This window comes from Daphnia magna, linkage group LG1, assembly GCF_020631705.1.
Source record: "Daphnia magna isolate NIES linkage group LG1, ASM2063170v1.1, whole genome shotgun sequence".
Classification (NCBI taxonomy): domain Eukaryota; kingdom Metazoa; phylum Arthropoda; class Branchiopoda; order Diplostraca; family Daphniidae; genus Daphnia; species Daphnia magna.
In genome coordinates, this window is record NC_059182.1 from 13,762,742 (window position 1) to 13,779,191 (window position 16,450).

The 16,450-nt window shown below is 39.4% G+C and overlaps 3 protein-coding genes across 3 annotated transcripts; 1 reads left to right on the forward strand and 2 right to left on the reverse strand.

Annotated features, from left to right (window-relative positions):
• Nucleotides 1–1,336: 1,336 nt before the first annotated feature.
• On the reverse strand, nucleotides 1,337–11,474 carry LOC116930228 (kinesin light chain). Its single transcript, XM_045174610.1, is given in 22 exon segments — nucleotides 1,337–1,878; nucleotides 1,934–1,988; nucleotides 2,500–2,648; nucleotides 5,018–5,099; nucleotides 5,167–5,318; nucleotides 5,392–5,534; nucleotides 5,595–5,799; nucleotides 5,865–5,930; nucleotides 5,932–6,036; nucleotides 6,104–6,191; nucleotides 6,254–6,482; nucleotides 6,566–6,656; nucleotides 6,722–6,943; nucleotides 7,020–7,263; nucleotides 7,580–7,623; nucleotides 9,725–10,093; nucleotides 10,095–10,130; nucleotides 10,200–10,621; nucleotides 10,682–10,790; nucleotides 10,849–11,024; nucleotides 11,089–11,272; nucleotides 11,334–11,474. Coding segments are annotated over 21 exon segments (3,267 nt in total). The 5' UTR covers nucleotides 11,243–11,272; nucleotides 11,334–11,474; the 3' UTR covers nucleotides 1,337–1,752.
• Nucleotides 11,320–12,252, reverse strand: LOC123475352. The gene is made up of 3 exons (XM_045177961.1): nucleotides 12,188–12,252; nucleotides 11,683–11,779; nucleotides 11,320–11,616 (listed from the first exon to the last, which is right to left on the reverse strand). Exons 1-3 carry the CDS (start codon nucleotides 12,235–12,237, stop codon nucleotides 11,320–11,322), a joined length of 444 nt encoding a protein of 147 aa, XP_045033896.1. The 5' UTR covers nucleotides 12,238–12,252.
• Nucleotides 12,253–13,338: 1,086 nt separating this feature from the next.
• On the forward strand, nucleotides 13,339–16,437 carry LOC116929951 (glutamate--cysteine ligase catalytic subunit). The gene is given in 11 exon segments (XM_045174612.1): nucleotides 13,339–13,558; nucleotides 13,708–13,876; nucleotides 13,934–13,964; nucleotides 13,967–14,042; nucleotides 14,110–14,239; nucleotides 14,301–14,529; nucleotides 14,587–15,001; nucleotides 15,070–15,241; nucleotides 15,302–15,673; nucleotides 15,743–15,924; nucleotides 16,012–16,437. Coding segments are annotated over 10 exon segments (1,929 nt in total). The 5' UTR covers nucleotides 13,339–13,558; nucleotides 13,708–13,726; the 3' UTR covers nucleotides 16,184–16,437.
• The last annotated feature ends 13 nt before the right edge of the window (nucleotides 16,438–16,450 follow it).

A 16,450-nucleotide genomic window follows, 5' to 3' on the forward strand; every position in this document is an offset into this window, starting at 1 on the left:
TCACTTAATCGAAATCAGCGTTCAATTTTGATTATAAGTGATTTTTGACAAATTCCAAGACATTTCGTTTTTACCGATTTTGACAAAAATGGAGAAGGCTATACCCTTCCCACTTTTTCAATTTTGGCCAAATTTCAAATTGTGCTTAAATTACATGATTTCGATTCAGAATTGAATGGTTTTCATGGAAATCAAGTTTGTTTTTCAACTGGCCTTATAGTTTTTGAATTAAACGTAAAAACCAAAAACTAAAATTTGGTCACAAACAGCACTTTGTTTTAAATTATTTAAAAATCGTCTTATATCACAAGAAAACCAATCACAAATTCGAAATCAGCGTTCAATTTGGAATCTGATGAATGATTTTTGTCAAATTCCAAGAGATGTCGTTTTTGCCAATTTTTGACAAAAATGGGAAGGCTATACCCTTCCCACTTTCCCAATTTTGGCCAAATTTCAAATTGTGCTTAAATTACATGATTCCGATTCAGAATTGAATGGATTTCATGGAAATCAAGTTTGTTTTTCAACTGGCCTTATAGTTTTTGAATTAAACGTAAAAACCAAAAACTAAAATTTGGTCACAAACAGCACTTTGTTTTAAATTATTTAAAAATCGTCTTATATCACAAGAAAACCAATCACAAATTCGAAATCAGCGTTCAATTTGGAATCTGATGAATGATTTTTGTCAAATTCCAAGAGATGTCGTTTTTGCCAATTTTTGACAAAAATGGGAAGGCTATACCCTTCCCACTTTTTCAATTTTGGCCAAATTTCAAATTGTGCTTAAATTACATGATTTCGATTTAGAATTAAATGGTAATCACGGAAATCAAGTTTGATTTTCTATTGGCATTATAGTTTTTGAATAAAACGTAAAAAACTAAAACTAAAATTGAGTCGCAAACAGCAATTTTTTTATTTTAATTAAAAATCGGCTTATTTCACAAGAAAAACAATCACTTAATCGAAATCAGCGTTCAATTTTGATTATGATAAGTGATTTTTGACAAATTCCAAGACATTTCGTTTTTACCGATTTTGACAAAAATGAGAAGGCTATACCCTTCCCACTTTTTCAATTTTGGCCAAATTTCAAATTGTGCTTAAATTACATGATTTCGATTCAGAATTGAATGGTTTTCATGGAAATCAAGTTTGTTTTTCAACTGGCCTTATAGTTTTTGAATTAAACGTAAAATCCAAAAACTAAAGTTGGCTCACCAACAGCACTTTTTTTTATTTAATTTTAAAAGTGGCTTATTTCACAAGAAAACTTATCACTTATTAGACTTTACCAATCACTTAAAATTAAGAGACGAAAGCAGCAGAATCAAAGCAAGTAAGATTTATTCAAGTTATTCTCAAATACAAGGTTCGCGCGAGTCATCAAACAGCACTAATTTATAACGGGAGGTTTACAGTTTCCCATATGTGATGCAGAGCAACGGAAATTCCACTGTGACGGCGATTACGCATGGAAGTCAGGTGAAATCAATCAAAATGATTCGCCTCAGCTGTTGCACAAAATAAAACATGGAATACGCAACTTCAGTTAAGCAGGAATACGCGATTCTGTCAGACAACTAAAGCCTTACAGAAGACGGTGTGAAATCCCGTTGGGTTGTCATTTATAACTAAATGATTTAGGACTGCACGATCACAGCGTAACGAAATAATAAACAGAGGTGCAAAAAGAAACGAAATGAGCGAAAATATCGTTGAACAGCGCATAAAAAGGCGCCGATGCTACGTAACATTAGCAGTGGCTGCAGTGAGAGACGGGCGAATGAATTCCGTGCTAGTTGTTCGACCGCGGAGTCCCATCAAGTTGCTAATAAGGCTCTGTACGTGACAAAGATATTTATTTTCAACCTGAGGTGTCAAATAGAATTTGATTTAGAAGGAAAAGAAAGGAAACAGCAATTACCTGTTCACGCTGAAACTGGGCATTAAGGACGGACAGTGAGTTTGACCGCTTCATGCTGTAATGTAATAATAGTACGGAAAATGTAATAACCAATGCAATTATACTTTGCGTAATGCACAGTAAAAAGACCGAGCATAACAAAAACTTGTTCACTCGAACGCTCTGAGGGCGAAGGCAATACCTTTCGCACCTAACAACCACCGAGTGCCGCCAAATGTGCTTCGTCATTTTACATAATATTAAGCTTACAAAACCTTGAAGAAGCACGAAACGACAAGCAATACTGAAATCAAGCCAAAATGTACAACTAGCAAAGCGCCATATACCTTTAAACTCAATTTTTCAAAATAGTCATACTTAAAGGCATTGAGTAAATCTAGCAAATTAAAATGACGTGTTATTTGATACCAAGCAGTAAACTAGTTTCGAAAAAAGGATGAAGAACTTTGATCGTCTTGCGTAGAAAAATGATTTTGTAGTAAAAAGGTAGAAATATGAGGTAGATGCGGAATTGGAAATGGTTCGGCGAATCGAGAAGTGGAGGGTGGAATCAATCAAAGACCTACCTGGAAGCCAAACCCGTAGGGAAGTCGATGGCCAAGGAAGGAGTCGGGTCATCTCTTGTGACCAGTTTCTGCATTAGTTTCGCACTGCTCTTCCGGATGGAGGCACGCAGCTTAGAGAAGGAACCGCTGCGACGTGTTCGGCCCACCCACTTCATTCATGTCGCATTTCGTTTTTCCCCGAGCAAAGGAATTGTTTGAGGAACAGGGAAATAGTAGAGGATTTGTTTTGATGGAAGATATCAACCAAGTCGTAAGAAAACAATCACAGACAAGCAATAGAAGAACGGAAAAGGGAGAAGAAAAAAAAACACACACACGGAAAATTTCGGTTAATGAAAAACCAAAAGATTTCAATTACAGTCCACACTAACAGGCAATAATCTAAAACAATTCTACCAACAAGCTGCAACTATCGCATCAAATTATTTAAAATCAAAACTCAAGCACGGGTCATTGCGCATTAGTGAGGACGATAATAGGTTGGTATAATCTTCCACACGTTGACGTGGAAGGGATTATATCTAACCGCGTTGAAACTACTCTCCGATACTGCCCGTGTGTGTTACGAAGGGTGACAGTCGAAACTTTAAAATGTTTGACCAAAAACAAATCGTTTGAGCCATTTAGATGTTGTATTATGCGCGGAAAATATTGTAACAAAGACAATGGCATGATCTACTTATAATTTTAAGACGGTGATGGTGATTGAAAAGTGTGGGGGGGGGACGAAGGTGAGGCGACTGAGGCTAATATATCGAGATAGGAATTGAGGAAAATATGAGGAAAAGTGCCGAATAAAAATCAAAACGACCGGAAATATGACAGAAACTTCGAACTTTTAAGCAACAAATTCATTTACCGCGAAAATGAAACAAAATGGGAACGCTTTTTTTTTCATAAAAAAAAATAAATAAATAAAACAAAACTGCTGAGAAAGGTGACCTATAATGGCAATTCCTTTCATTTAAGATTATTTTATACCACTCCTCCCGAGCAAAGAAAAACGTTTGTTTGAAGGTTGTTTCCTATCGTGCATTATATGGTTGGGTGACCAGAAGAAATCTGAAAAGCTAGCAGGGCAAATTATAACTGAGAGGAAGAAGGCAATTGGGGAGAGCAACGTTGGCCATTAATACAGGTGACAATTGTTTTTCATTTATTTATGCATAACAATTCTCGCGCATCCGCCATCTCAGTCTCGGGAGTGTTTGCAATCTATCACTTCTCCTTGCTAGAGGCAACCTACCGATTGAAACAACAAGATAAGCTCATCGAGTGGGATGCATTTACACCCATGACAAAACTAATTAAAGGCGTGCAAATAACTGCAAAGGCATATGAAAGTTTCTATAAATCCAGTTTGCTAAGGATATTTCTCTGCTATCCTAAAATAAACAACCAGACTATCGACTTGGTTCAGAAATTTTTTTGACGTTCCAAAGAGAGGTTCACCGTGACTGAGATGCGAGTGTTTGAACGGTGGAGGATATTGACTCCCATGCACATTCAAAACTCCCGCCAAGTTAACCTTGGATCTACGTGTTGGTTTTCTTTGCTGGAGAAAGGAAGGCCCAATGGAATATCAATAGAGAGAAAGATGAAAGTAAAGACGTATCGATAGAACCAGAGCCGTACTTCCTCTTTTGGTCGGATGGACAGAGGAGGGGTGAAAAGTATGGATAAAAATTTTTAAGAGCCGTAGTTGCGGATGGTTTGTTTTTTGTTTCAGGGAAAGGTAAGACGTGGTCACGTGTGAAGTCCCAAAGCGGAGAACAGCTTGTTGCGGAGGCTGCCGGGCCCTTGACCCTGACTTGAACCGGGACGCGAATCAATGTCGGAAGACGAGTGAAGGGAGTGGCGAGGATACTACGCCACAGCCACAGGAAATATGTAAATAGATACCAAAAAAAAAAAAAAAAAAAAAGAAAGGTGGAAAAAAACAAAACAAAAAAGAAAACAAAACAAAAAAAAAAGATAAAAAAAAATCAGAAAAAATTATCTCAAATGCTAAAAACTTGGAAAGCTATTTTGTTACTGAACCAAAAGGTTTTACTAAAAAGAAAAGTTGTTCAAAGCGTAAAAAAAATAAAGACATGCACAAAAAAAACAAGCAAAGGAAGTAACAGAATGAAATATGTCAGCAAAATCATGCAGTTGTGTTTGTTTTAAAGGGAAACCAAGTGAAACTAAAATCGCGTAGTTAATGACGGTGTTATTGGACGGATATCTGTTTGGCAGCCTCTTTCACGGTCAAAAGTCTTTCAACAGTCTCAGCGAGCCACTAATGCGCAATGACGACCCAAGTGCCTCTACACTCACACACAAGATGAAATGAGAAAAAAATGTCCAGCAACATCCGTCTACTCATGCTGAAGGATGGATCCTTTCTATCTCTTTCATTGTTGCTACTTTTCATTTTTGCTTGTTTTACATTTCAGAACATTTTAATAACTGCCAGAAACAGGCTTAATTTCAAGCACGTTAGAATTGCCTAGTTAATTAAAATGTTTGCGCTCACCTCGTCGGACACCTCCGTGTGAACAGAGTCCAGGGACTCGTGCGATCCACGTCGGGCTGCACTCTCTCTGGCACTTCGCGTCCTATTCGAAAAAGACATAAATCAATTACATTTTGAAATCAGATTTAAACATATGAAGTTTTTCTTACTTTGTGTCCACGTTGGGTTCGTTGGAGCGTCTTGAGCTCCGCAGCCGGTTCATATCCAGTGGATGTTTGCTGCTACTGCTGCGCATAGCGCAGTCCTCAAGAGTTTCCGCTGCTTCGTACTTGCCTTGGCGTCGGTACAGAGCACCAAGATTCTAACACCACAAAATGGAATCGTCAACATGCGCAATCGGACGCAAATTGGGTAAGGAATTCCATCTTGGTTACCTTTAGAGTAGTAGTGACTGTGGGGGAATCCACTTTGGCTGCTTTGTGCCAACCGCCGTAATCGCCATAAGGAGTGTTTCCCTTATTCTGCCCCTTGTTCTCCTCGCGTTCTTCGGCCACTTGCCAGATGGTTTTGTTATCGCCTTAGGGTGGAAATACATTTCGATAAGATCAATGAAAAAACTATTTGAACAAAACATTACCATCAATAGCGCCGAATTCGCGCTCGTGAGCCCTTGTTAACACCTGTTTGTACAAAACTTCGGCTTCTTTGTACTTTCCTTGTTTTAAATATGCAGAAGCCAAATTATTCTTGGTCTTTGCTACATTTGGGTCATCCGGACCCAATTTACTTTCATAGATTTCTAATGCTCTCTGATAATACCGCTCAACTTCTTCGTATTTTCCCTGTTGACGGTTAAAGAGAACTCATTGAACCGAATGCTTTGAACAGTATTTGAACATCCTATTACTTGATTCTGGCAAAGTAAGGCCAAGTTGTTGAGCTGCTTGGCAACATCAGGATGATCTTTTCCAAGGAACCTTTTCGCGGATCTCGAGAGCCCGTTTGCACAAAGGCTCGGCATCCTTGTATTTACCGCGCTTGCCGTACAAAACAGCCAGATTATTCAACGTTGCTGCAACCTGTTAGATAGGAATGGCAAACATTACATGTTGTACTGGCCAGCTAGGGCTGTCATAAGAAACGTACGGCAGGGTGGTTTTCTCCCAATGTCTTCTCCCGAATGCTCAAAGCATCGTTCAATAAATTAGCGGCTTCCTTGTATTTATTTTGGTCTCTGCAAAGAAAAAATCTATGAGAAATGTTTTCTTTTATATTCGGTTTTTATCGTATCCGTACCGGTAGACTAAGGCTAGAATGTTCAGCATAGTAGCAACGTCAGGATGATCGTGTCCACTCGTTTTCTCCAGATCTTCTAGCGCTTGCTTACATAACGGAACAGCTACTTCGTAGCGTCCTTGTGAAGCGTACTGAATAACCAAATTGTGCAGCGTCCTAAGCCGAGCTGGAATCTCGTATCCTGCATTGGCTTGCTGTGCTAGTTGCGAAGGTGGAGTAGGCGACATTGCTAATGTAATAAAAAGAATGGTTAAACGAGCCCACTTTTTACTGAGGAAATTCCCCCCTTCCCCCAAAAAAACCACTACTTACGGCCACGTTCGTCGGCATCGTCGTCCGGAAAGAGATCAATAGTTGGATCATCGCTTTTATCTTTATGTGACACGTCCGATGTAGATTCCTCCTACAAATCCAATGAATTCTTCTGTCATCCGGTCAAAAAGGAACGAAAGAGGATCAATGCCATACCTGATCGGCATCGTATTTCTTGATTGTATTGACAAACTCGAGATGTTTTTTGTCCTCCTCTAATTGGGCAACTGCTTGCTCTGAAGCCTGAAGGCGCTGTTGTGTATTAGCCAACTCGTCGCGAAGCCAAGCATTTTCTTGACACAATCGACGAACTTGTGCGCGTAACTTTTGCTTTTCTGCTTCCAAAGCTTGCAAGTGAGTTGCCAATGCCACCATTACCTGGAATTTGGTAACACAGTCCCGCTATCATGATTATTGGTGAGGACAGAATATACGCAAAGAACAAAACACTTGCCTGTGCCTCTCCAAGTCCAAGATCGATCATGTCAAGTGATTTTTGTATCAGATTAGCTTTCTCTTCGATAACGTTAGCATCCAGCTTTTCCTGAGTGGCAGCTTTGAGAGATCCATTTAGCCCTTGCAAGATAGACTGGTGCTCAGCTCGTAGGGCCTCTAAGCCCTGTGACACCGTCTTGGTGCTGCTGACGATCTCCTCCTGAGTCATGGTTGTGGCTTTGCTGATGCTCTCCAACTTGCGCCTTTGGACAGTGAAAACAAACAAAACAAATAATGACGTCTGAATCGCGAAGGGAGACGGAAGTTGTTGGTTATATCGATAGCGAGAGGCACTCGTATTGTCTACAACCACCCTTCAGACGACGCTGTGAGCACAGTCGTTGTGCATTATCGGCGATGAGCATAGTGCGTGACTAGCCAGGGGCATATACTAAAGTATTTGAGAAGTTTCACTGAAGAGGAATGACAAGTAATGTCTCTATGAAATTTGAATAATTGTGTGCCACACCTTAAAATAACGCTACGCCGTAAGCTAAACTTAAACAAATACCGACTTACAAACGATGTGCTTGCAGCACCGATGACATCACCGACAGGTTTTCCTGAAAAACATTAGACGGTGGATACTTAACGGCTTCTAGTAGAGTTCTTGTTTCCACTATGCGGGGATCTACTCACACATTTTCACAATTTAAAAGTTTTCACCAAGACCGCATGAAACCGCTAGGATTCGGCAATCCTCGCTATCAACTCCACAAACAGGGAAGATACGGGGACACAACAGCACGCGCTTTTAAAAGTCTACTTCTAAAGGACGAGAAAGAAAACGATGCGGCCTTCGTATCCCGAGAGCAACGACACGTCATACACTCACCGAGACTCCAGCACATTACCTTCACGCTATATTGATTCTTTTTTCTCAGCCCAAACAGGATAACAATGCGCATGCTCATGCGCCGCCCGAACCGATGCGTAAAACCCGCAAACCAGCCATCGCAAGGTAGTCTACCGTATCGGCCTCCAAACTATCGATTCTATACATATTTTGTAGGACAGTCTAGCTCAGAAAAGTCTTAAGAAAACAAGGATTGCTACGGTTGGTGATTCAAAGTTGAGATGATATACTGAAACACAAACAAGAGATAATAATTTACATGAGAGATGCATTTGCTTAGAGTCAATGATATCAATAAGTAGGCGACTAGTTAATTCCTCATTAGTATGAACCAGACAAATCAGCTGACTCGTGTGACTGACGATGTATGCAATCGAAGATGGGCTCGATAAAAACTTTACGAATGGAGGGTTCGCTGCAGGCCAAAACATGGAAAGCACTCGGCGTTACCGATGTCCCCTGGTTTAAGGCAGGAACAGGTACATCATAAAGCCGCACCGGAAGTGGGCGAGAATACGAACGAAAAACAAAGAAAGCAAAGCTGGTGGCCTCCATTTATTAAATAAGACCAGTGGCCACATAAATCCAATGTCAGGTGAAAGTGGGCCTAAGGGTAGGGAATGAATTGTCATCTCTTGCCTGTACAGCTTCGTATCAGCCTGCCCCCCAAAAACTTTGGAACCAGCTTCATAACAACAAGAATGAAATACTACCAGATCTCCAGCGAGAAAGAAATTAATTAAAACTTCTGCTGACCGCTGTTTTAAATATTCACTTTACTCATCTTGTATCAGATATGGCTCCTCTAGAGCTACATACACATTGGGCAATCTTTCAATGGACAAAAACATCTAGCATTTCGATTTTTATTCCCACCGTCCATTCGACTTTGAAGAAACATTAGTAATACAACTATTTTTTGTAGAATTCATTCCAAAAGTCATTGTACAAGCTAGAGAACGAAACGTCGCCTTAGAATTCGAACTAGTGAGATATTTCAAGAATGTAACTTACAAGGACTGCAGCGGCTTAGGAGACAACGAAGACGCCAACTAATTTCGACGTGATACTCTTCAGATTCCGTACGAGCTGAATATTGTTTCGTAGAGCACACGTCACTTCGCCTTTTCCACCATTACTAAAAGTAGTCTGTGCTGCCAGTTTTTGTTGCGGTATGTACGAGTATGACTTGACAAACCATTGCGATACCTCCCTATCGCGGGTAGGCAGATTATATCGATACATAAGGTAATGCGGTTTTAAGACTACATAGCTTTTTAACTAAAAGATATAAAAGATACAGCTCCGTTACATTTCGACATTCAATCAGTATTTTGTAACCGTACTATACTGTACACGCTCTCTAAACTGATGTTTCCTTCTGCAGAACGCTACCCAATCATTTGACGTAACACGAGTTCTAAATATTTAATGAAAAAACTTGCAATGAATGTAGTGTACAACTGAATGAAAATCTTGTGTATTTTTTTGGAAGGGCGGGGAAGAGGGATCTAATGGAAGAACGAACAACAAATTCTATAAAGGAATTGAATGTGATGGCCATCGACAGATTAACACAATATGGCCCAAAAATTTTTATGAAGTGAAAGTTTACGAAGCAAAGAAGGAAACGCGAAGACGAAAACAAGAAAAAAAACCGCTAGTTTCGGTCTTAAATCCAGGGCTACAGTGCTAGATGAATAAAGTCCCAGGCACCACTATGAAATATATTGTTTGAACCAAGAAATCCATATCTATCTTTAGATGGCATCAATATCTAAATCATCTTCATTATCGTCACTCTTGACCTTAACAGCCGTTTTAGCCAACTGCGGAGTTGCATTCTTCTGTTCGATTAACGTGGTAGGTCTTGCTCGATCGTCATATTCAATTTCAACATCGGAATCATCGGAATCGTCCTCCGATTCTTCTTCTGCCTCTTTCAACCATGTAATAAACGCCTGAGCCTTAGCCAAAATTTCAGCATTGAGCTCTTTGCTGACGTATTTACGACTTGGCTTTGAACCCCAATCGATCATGACTTCCTCGTCAACCAGATCCAGATCGTAAAGCCCTTTAAGAATATGTGGAACTTTCGGCAATAAAGTTGTCTGGTTGAGCTGTATAATGCATTCAACACCACCGAGCAATGCTTTCTGAGCTTTTGGGTTTCCCTGGCGTGGAACGGGAGAGCAAGGAACGGTATGTCTTCATCTAAATACAACGTTATCATTTTGAAATCACTGACAATATTAAACAACAAATCAACAATTAGGGTATTACCTGGGAAAGAATATTGCTATCAAATATCAATTCACACAAAATTAGTGGTGCCTTATCCTTAACATCCAGGCGTTCGGCTTCCGAAACTACGTCCTTGTCGGCTCCTGGTTTTGAGAGCATTCCTTGATCGCGACGTTGTTTGACGAAAGAATAGAACAAATCGATGCGCTCTTTCGGTGTTTTCTCCATATCGTCAGAAATAGTAAGCCCTTTGGCGCCATTGGTAAGATCTTCCATTCGAGCTTTCACAGCAGCCGCACTAACATCAACAGCCCAATCATCCTCATCCACCTCATTCGTAGCGTCCAATTCATTTTCGGATCCATCTGAGCCCTTCTCTCCGCTTTGGCCATCTGATTTCTTTCCTCGCTTGGCTTTCTTGCCTTCAGTAAGAGACGCTCCTTGGGCAGCAGGGCTTAACTCTATTAAGTTGAACATGTTAGGAATTCAATTTTAATCAATTCATGAGAACGAGGAAATACCAGGGGGATTTTTCAGGATGAATGTGGTCAGTTTGTGGCGCATATCCAGTTGGCCATTATAGCCACAAGCTTTACAAGATTGTGAAATGGTTTGTTTCTTTGCATGGACCTAAGTTAGAATACGTTTAGTAAGATAAGTTTGTTGGGTGAATTATGAGGAAACATACCGTGAGGACAGTTTCAGGATTGTCACATCCGGGACACAGAACAAATTTCTTTATGAAAATGTCAAGCATTTGCTGCAGTTTCCCTGCTTCGTGTGCTCCGTTGACGATAAAGCGATCATTCTTGATATCAAATTGAGTTTGCGCTCCTAACTCACATCCAAAAAACTTGGTTGGATCTATAAAGAAAACCAATATTTCTATTCAAGTTTTTATGGTAAGAATAAAGTAATAAAATATTACATGTAGGTGGTCGTCCTAGCGCTTTAGCGACTTCGGTCATGTTAACGATGACGGTCTTTATGCCATTTCCTTTACCTTCAACCTTAGCCAACAAGCGAGGCATTTTGTAACGATAAAATGCATCCGCTACGTTCCGATTTACGTTGAGAGCCATTATAGCTACCGATTTGTTGTTCTTATTTACCTACTTAAACAATTTTGCTCTAAGAATCAATAGAAGCTTTAATACTATTAAGCAGGTTTACCTGAAAATATGCTACTATTGCATAAACACGGAAATAGGATGATGCGATGATTGATGAATTTCCTACTTTCAAAAATAGGAGAAGGGCCTGTTCTCAAAACCAAGTATGAAAAGATGTTGTGATTGGGATCAAAATCCAGCATGGATTTTAAGGTCTGCTCTTCAGAACAAATATGATTGATGACATGAAAGTCAGAGCAGTTTTGATCACCACTCAGGAAGTGCAAATAAAGGACTTTATTTCTTTTAACTTCCAATGACGACCACTGGAAAATTTTGATATTCTGAAAGAGAACAAAACTTAACACATAAGAGTTAATTCCCCAGCATGGTAGCCATACTAGATTCACCTCTGATTTGCCAGATGGCAAGGTTTGGTAGTCAACATGCACGATGTCGTTTTCTGGGGCTGAAACACCAAAGCTAACCAACCTCCACGACTCTCCACTGATGGTAAAAAATCTAGTAAAGGGTTAACATAAACAAATGCACTTTACATACTTAAAGCTGAAAATTAGGAGATGTATGGGGCATGAAAATGGGGTGAAAAATGGCTTCCAACAAAAAAACTTTTTAGTTTAAAAAAGGGTTTGCAAATACCTGAATGAATATTCAAATTCATATAAAATTGGTTATGTCCTTCGTAGGGACCTCGCACGCAGCGTGAAGTATGAATGAGAGCAGGAAGGGCCACGGTTAAGAATGAAATGGCGAGAGGCGAAGACACCACCACACTGGGTACGACTGGCAATTGCTGGCTGATTTGTTCTTTGAGAACTATACTGACAACTCCTTAGAACCAATTGTAAAAATTCGCTCGTTAAACGGCAATTGAACAAAAAATATGTAACTAACCTCACGGATGATTCGATGTCTCCGACTAAATCGTGAAGCAATGCGCTCATGAACAATGAGAAAACGCAAAAAGGTCTGATGAAACAGAATAAGGGAGGGTAGAGACTCTAAAATATCGATAAATGTTGCAGTGACACCAATGCGTCTGAATTCTTTTTTCCTAACATCTCTTTTACCTGTAGGCAAAATTATATCACAAAAACGAAAATTACCTATCTGAAAATTTTTTTATTATTTTCAAACTTGAAAACCTAAATAGCAAAACTTGTGAAACAAGGATTTTCATCTTCTTTGTGTGTTTAGGGAAGCACCACTTTTACTACCGAGATCGAGATTTCATACTTGCATACTTTATAGACATGAATCTGAGTCTGGTTCTGGTAATAATGTTTGGAAGGGTTAGGGCGCTTTCTCTTTTTTATTATTTTGTTCTTTATAAAATAACTTTTCCTGCTTGTGTACGAAAGTTGGTCGAATTTGTTAAAAAAATTAAAAATAAAGTGAAATATTATGTTTTTGTTTATTGGGAAACATTGTCCTATCCTGTTCCTCATTGGTCTCTATTATAATCCTTACCTGCTTGTCCCATTCTTATCTCCTACTTTATCAGCATAGATTTTTGCGTTATTGACTATCTATTTGATGTTTTGCAAGTTATTGTTACTACTTGAGCGTTAGGTAGTTTGAAGACTTCGAAAATGTGTATTTAAAGCCTAGATACGTGTTCGCTTGGGAGGAAAATGATTTATGAATGCCAAAGAATAAGTTGGATGAATGAACATGATGGCTAGAATCGTAGGTTCCGTGAGTTTGGTTTCCAGTCAAATTTCAAAATTTTTTCCGAGGAGTAGTATTATTGATTTAAACAGTTTTACAACATTCTCTAACGTTATCAATTTATTAAAGTAATTTAAACAACAAGTTACACATTGCATTTATATCGTTATCTACAATCTTCGAGATTGTTCCTCAAAACTAAAAAAAAAAAGTGAAATATACTTTTTGTCGTATTAATCGCCAGAGTTTCTATATGAGATTATGCTAACTGATTTCTTTTAATTTTCTGCGGTCTTTATGATATAAAAAGCATGATGACAATCGCAAATGCGTTTCGGGTCACCGTGACTTAGCAACTTTTGTTACGTTACATCGATATCGATGAGCAGGCTAAAAAAATCTTTAAAGTAGCGCTCCTTCATCACAACACAACGTGTAGCAGACGTCAGTGTCAGAGGCCTACGAATCGTGACCATAATTTATCTGTAAACATTACCCAGAATATAGTGTATTTTTATTGCCAATTTCTACTCTTTGTTGAATATTGATTTTAACACCTTGTTCATTCCGAAGCACTAAACCGCATTTTTGAAGGTACAGAGCGGTTGCTTGGACGCATGCTCAAGAGCTACGCTATGTGCATTTTCCGTTTTGCAAAATCTACTTCCTTTCTTTGATTTCTAATCATCTTACCTTGTTTCGCTTGTGGTATCTATGAAATTGTGACGATTTTTCTTGTACAGGATCATTATCGTCTTAAGGATGGGTCTGTTATCTGAAGGAAGCCCATTGAGTTGGCCTGAAACAAAAAAGCTGGCAGATCATGTTCGTGAACATGGTATTACCCAATTCATTAATCTATACAATCTATTAAAAGATAGACAAGGTGATGTGTTAAAGTGGGGAGATGAGGTATTATATGATGAACTAGCATTTCAAAATAATTTAGCTTATAGTTTTCTTTAATAGATTGAATACATGCTTGTTAAGTTCAACCATGAAAAAAAAAAGCCCAGCTCTCTCTTCGTGCCCAAGATCTTTTACCTGTTCTTCAAATTACTGAAAAGGAAAACCCAGAGTAAAAATTTTAGTTTATTTTAATTGTGTTTGACCATAAAACCTAATTGCAACATCATTCTAATTAGGAAGGCTTCTTCCTTGTGGAGACCTGAGTTTGCTAGTTACATGGTTGAAGGAACCCCTGGTAAACCTTATGGAGGCCTACTAGCCCATTTCAATGTTGTTGAGGCTAATATGAAAAACCGCCGCAAAGAGGTACGCTTCTAGTATTTGGATAGGAAAGGCTAACGTAAACATGTTTTTGTTAACCCGACAGGTGTCAGCTTTGTTGGAAAAGGATGAGCACATCCTGTCTATTACGGCATTCCCACGCTTGGGTTGCGAAGGCTTTTGCGTCCCTGAAGTAAAACCAGATCCTGTGAATAGTGCTTCGCGTTCCTTGTTTTTCCCGGACGAGGCTATTTATTTGGCACATCCACGGTTTCGCACATTAACCCGCAACATCCGCGAGCGGCGGGGCGAGAAAGTTGCTATCAATGTCCCAAGTAAAGCTTTAGAACTAATTTAGAGTTTGCTTAACGTAACGACTATTTTTCGAACAGTTTTTAAAGACGTAAACACCTCGAGCCCTTTTAAAGAAGATTTAAGTGCATTGGGAGATGATGGTGAGAAAGGAAAAAATGCATTGCCAGATCATATATATATGGACGCTATGGGATTCGGAATGGGCCAATGCTGCCTGCAACTGACTTTTCAAGCTTGCAATATCAAAGAAGCTCGTACACTGTATGATCAACTAGCACCAATGTGCCCAATTTTGTTGGCTCTAACTGCCGCCTCACCAATTCAGCGTGGTCACATTGCTGACACGGATTGTCGCTGGAACATAATTTCTAGCTCAGTTGACTGCCGCACGAGGGAGGAAAGAGGTCTAGAACCGCTGAAGACGAATAGGTTCCGCATTAACAAATCGCGGTACGACTCGATAGATTCATATCTCTCTCCGGAAGGCGATCGGTAAAAACGTTTGTGGAAGCTCTTTTATCTTTATACTGGTAATCATGTTTATCTGAATTCTTGAATAGATACAACGATATACCATTGGTAATAGATCAAGAGGCTTACCAGCGAATGCGTGATGCTGGTATTGATCATCTGTTAGCCCAACATATTGCACATCTTTTTATCCGGGATCCTGTGTCTCTGTTCAGTGAAAAGATTAACCAGAATGACGAGGAAGATTCGGATCACTTTGAGGTACATCCTATATTAAATGCTAAGACTAAAAAGTAATAAACACTTTGTAAATACTTGCAGAACCTCCAGTCGACCAATTGGCAAACGATGCGATTCAAGCCACCTCCGCCGAAGAGCACCATTGGTTGGCGCGTTGAATTCCGGCCCTGTGAAGCACAAATAACTGATTTTGAAAATGCAGCCTACGTGTGCTTCATTGTTCTGTTAACTCGAGTCATTCTTACCTACGGGCTTAACTTCCTCATACCAATAAGTAAAGTGGACGAGAATATGCAAAGAGCCCAAAAGCGCGATGCGGTCCTGAATGAAAAATTTTGGTTCCGGAAGGATCTGGTTGCGCAAAACTCGTCAGAGTCTGTTGCTAATTCTATGGGAATTGAACAAGACGAGATCTCCGTAGAGATGACAATCGGAGAAATAATAAACGGAAAGGTTTGTTTCTTTGATTTAGTATTAATTGTCTTCACGACAAGTTCCAGTACTTTTTTTGATTTTTTTAAGGGGGACGAATTCCAGGGTTTATTACCTCTTATAAGCAGCTATCTGTCAAGTGTCGAAGTAGACGCCGATACCCATTGCACAATACATCAATACTTACGGCTTATTCAAAAACGTGCTAGTGGTGAGCTGATGACCATAGCTCACTGGATGCGGGAGTTCGTCACCAAGCACCCCGACTACAAGTATATTGAAAAATATATTTAATATTTGGTTGTGTGTGTGTGGTTAAAAAACTCTACGTACTTCGTTTTCTCGTTGTGTTTAAATAGGGGTGATTCCATCGTTAGTGAACAAATCAATTATGACTTGTTGACTACAATGGACGGCATTCAGAATGAAACCATCGAATGCCCAGCCTTGTTGGATCATTCGCGCAGCAAAACACAATCGTCTATTCCGGATCCTATTAGGATGGCGGAAAATTGCCCATCAACTTGTTGAATTTTCGTTTCGTCGCACTGGCCATACAATGGAAATGTGTCATTCATTTGGATCAAATCAAGTATTGTGTAACTTGAGCACGATTTTTTAATTGTTATTTCCCTGGCACACTTTTGTTTGGTTTAGGACTCCTATAGAATTCGCAAATAAGTATATTGGGCGAAAAAAATTATTATTCTTTTGGGGGGGAGGGGGATTAGGAATTACTGTGGAAATTATATGACGAAGAATACATTGGAGTAAGCTGGGTAAAAGTTTGATGACCTT

Coding starts and splice junctions, on each gene's coding strand:
- LOC123475352 (XM_045177961.1), bottom strand. CDS start 12,237: ATGAGCGCATTGCTTCACGATTTAGTCGGAGACATCGAATCATCCGTG. Junction 11,780..12,187: donor GACATCGAATCATCCGTGAG/GTTAGTTACATA, acceptor TTTTACCATCAG/TGGAGAGTCGTGGAGGTTGG. Junction 11,617..11,682: donor TGCCATCTGGCAAATCAGAG/GTGAATCTAGTA, acceptor GTTCTCTTTCAG/AATATCAAAATTTTCCAGTG.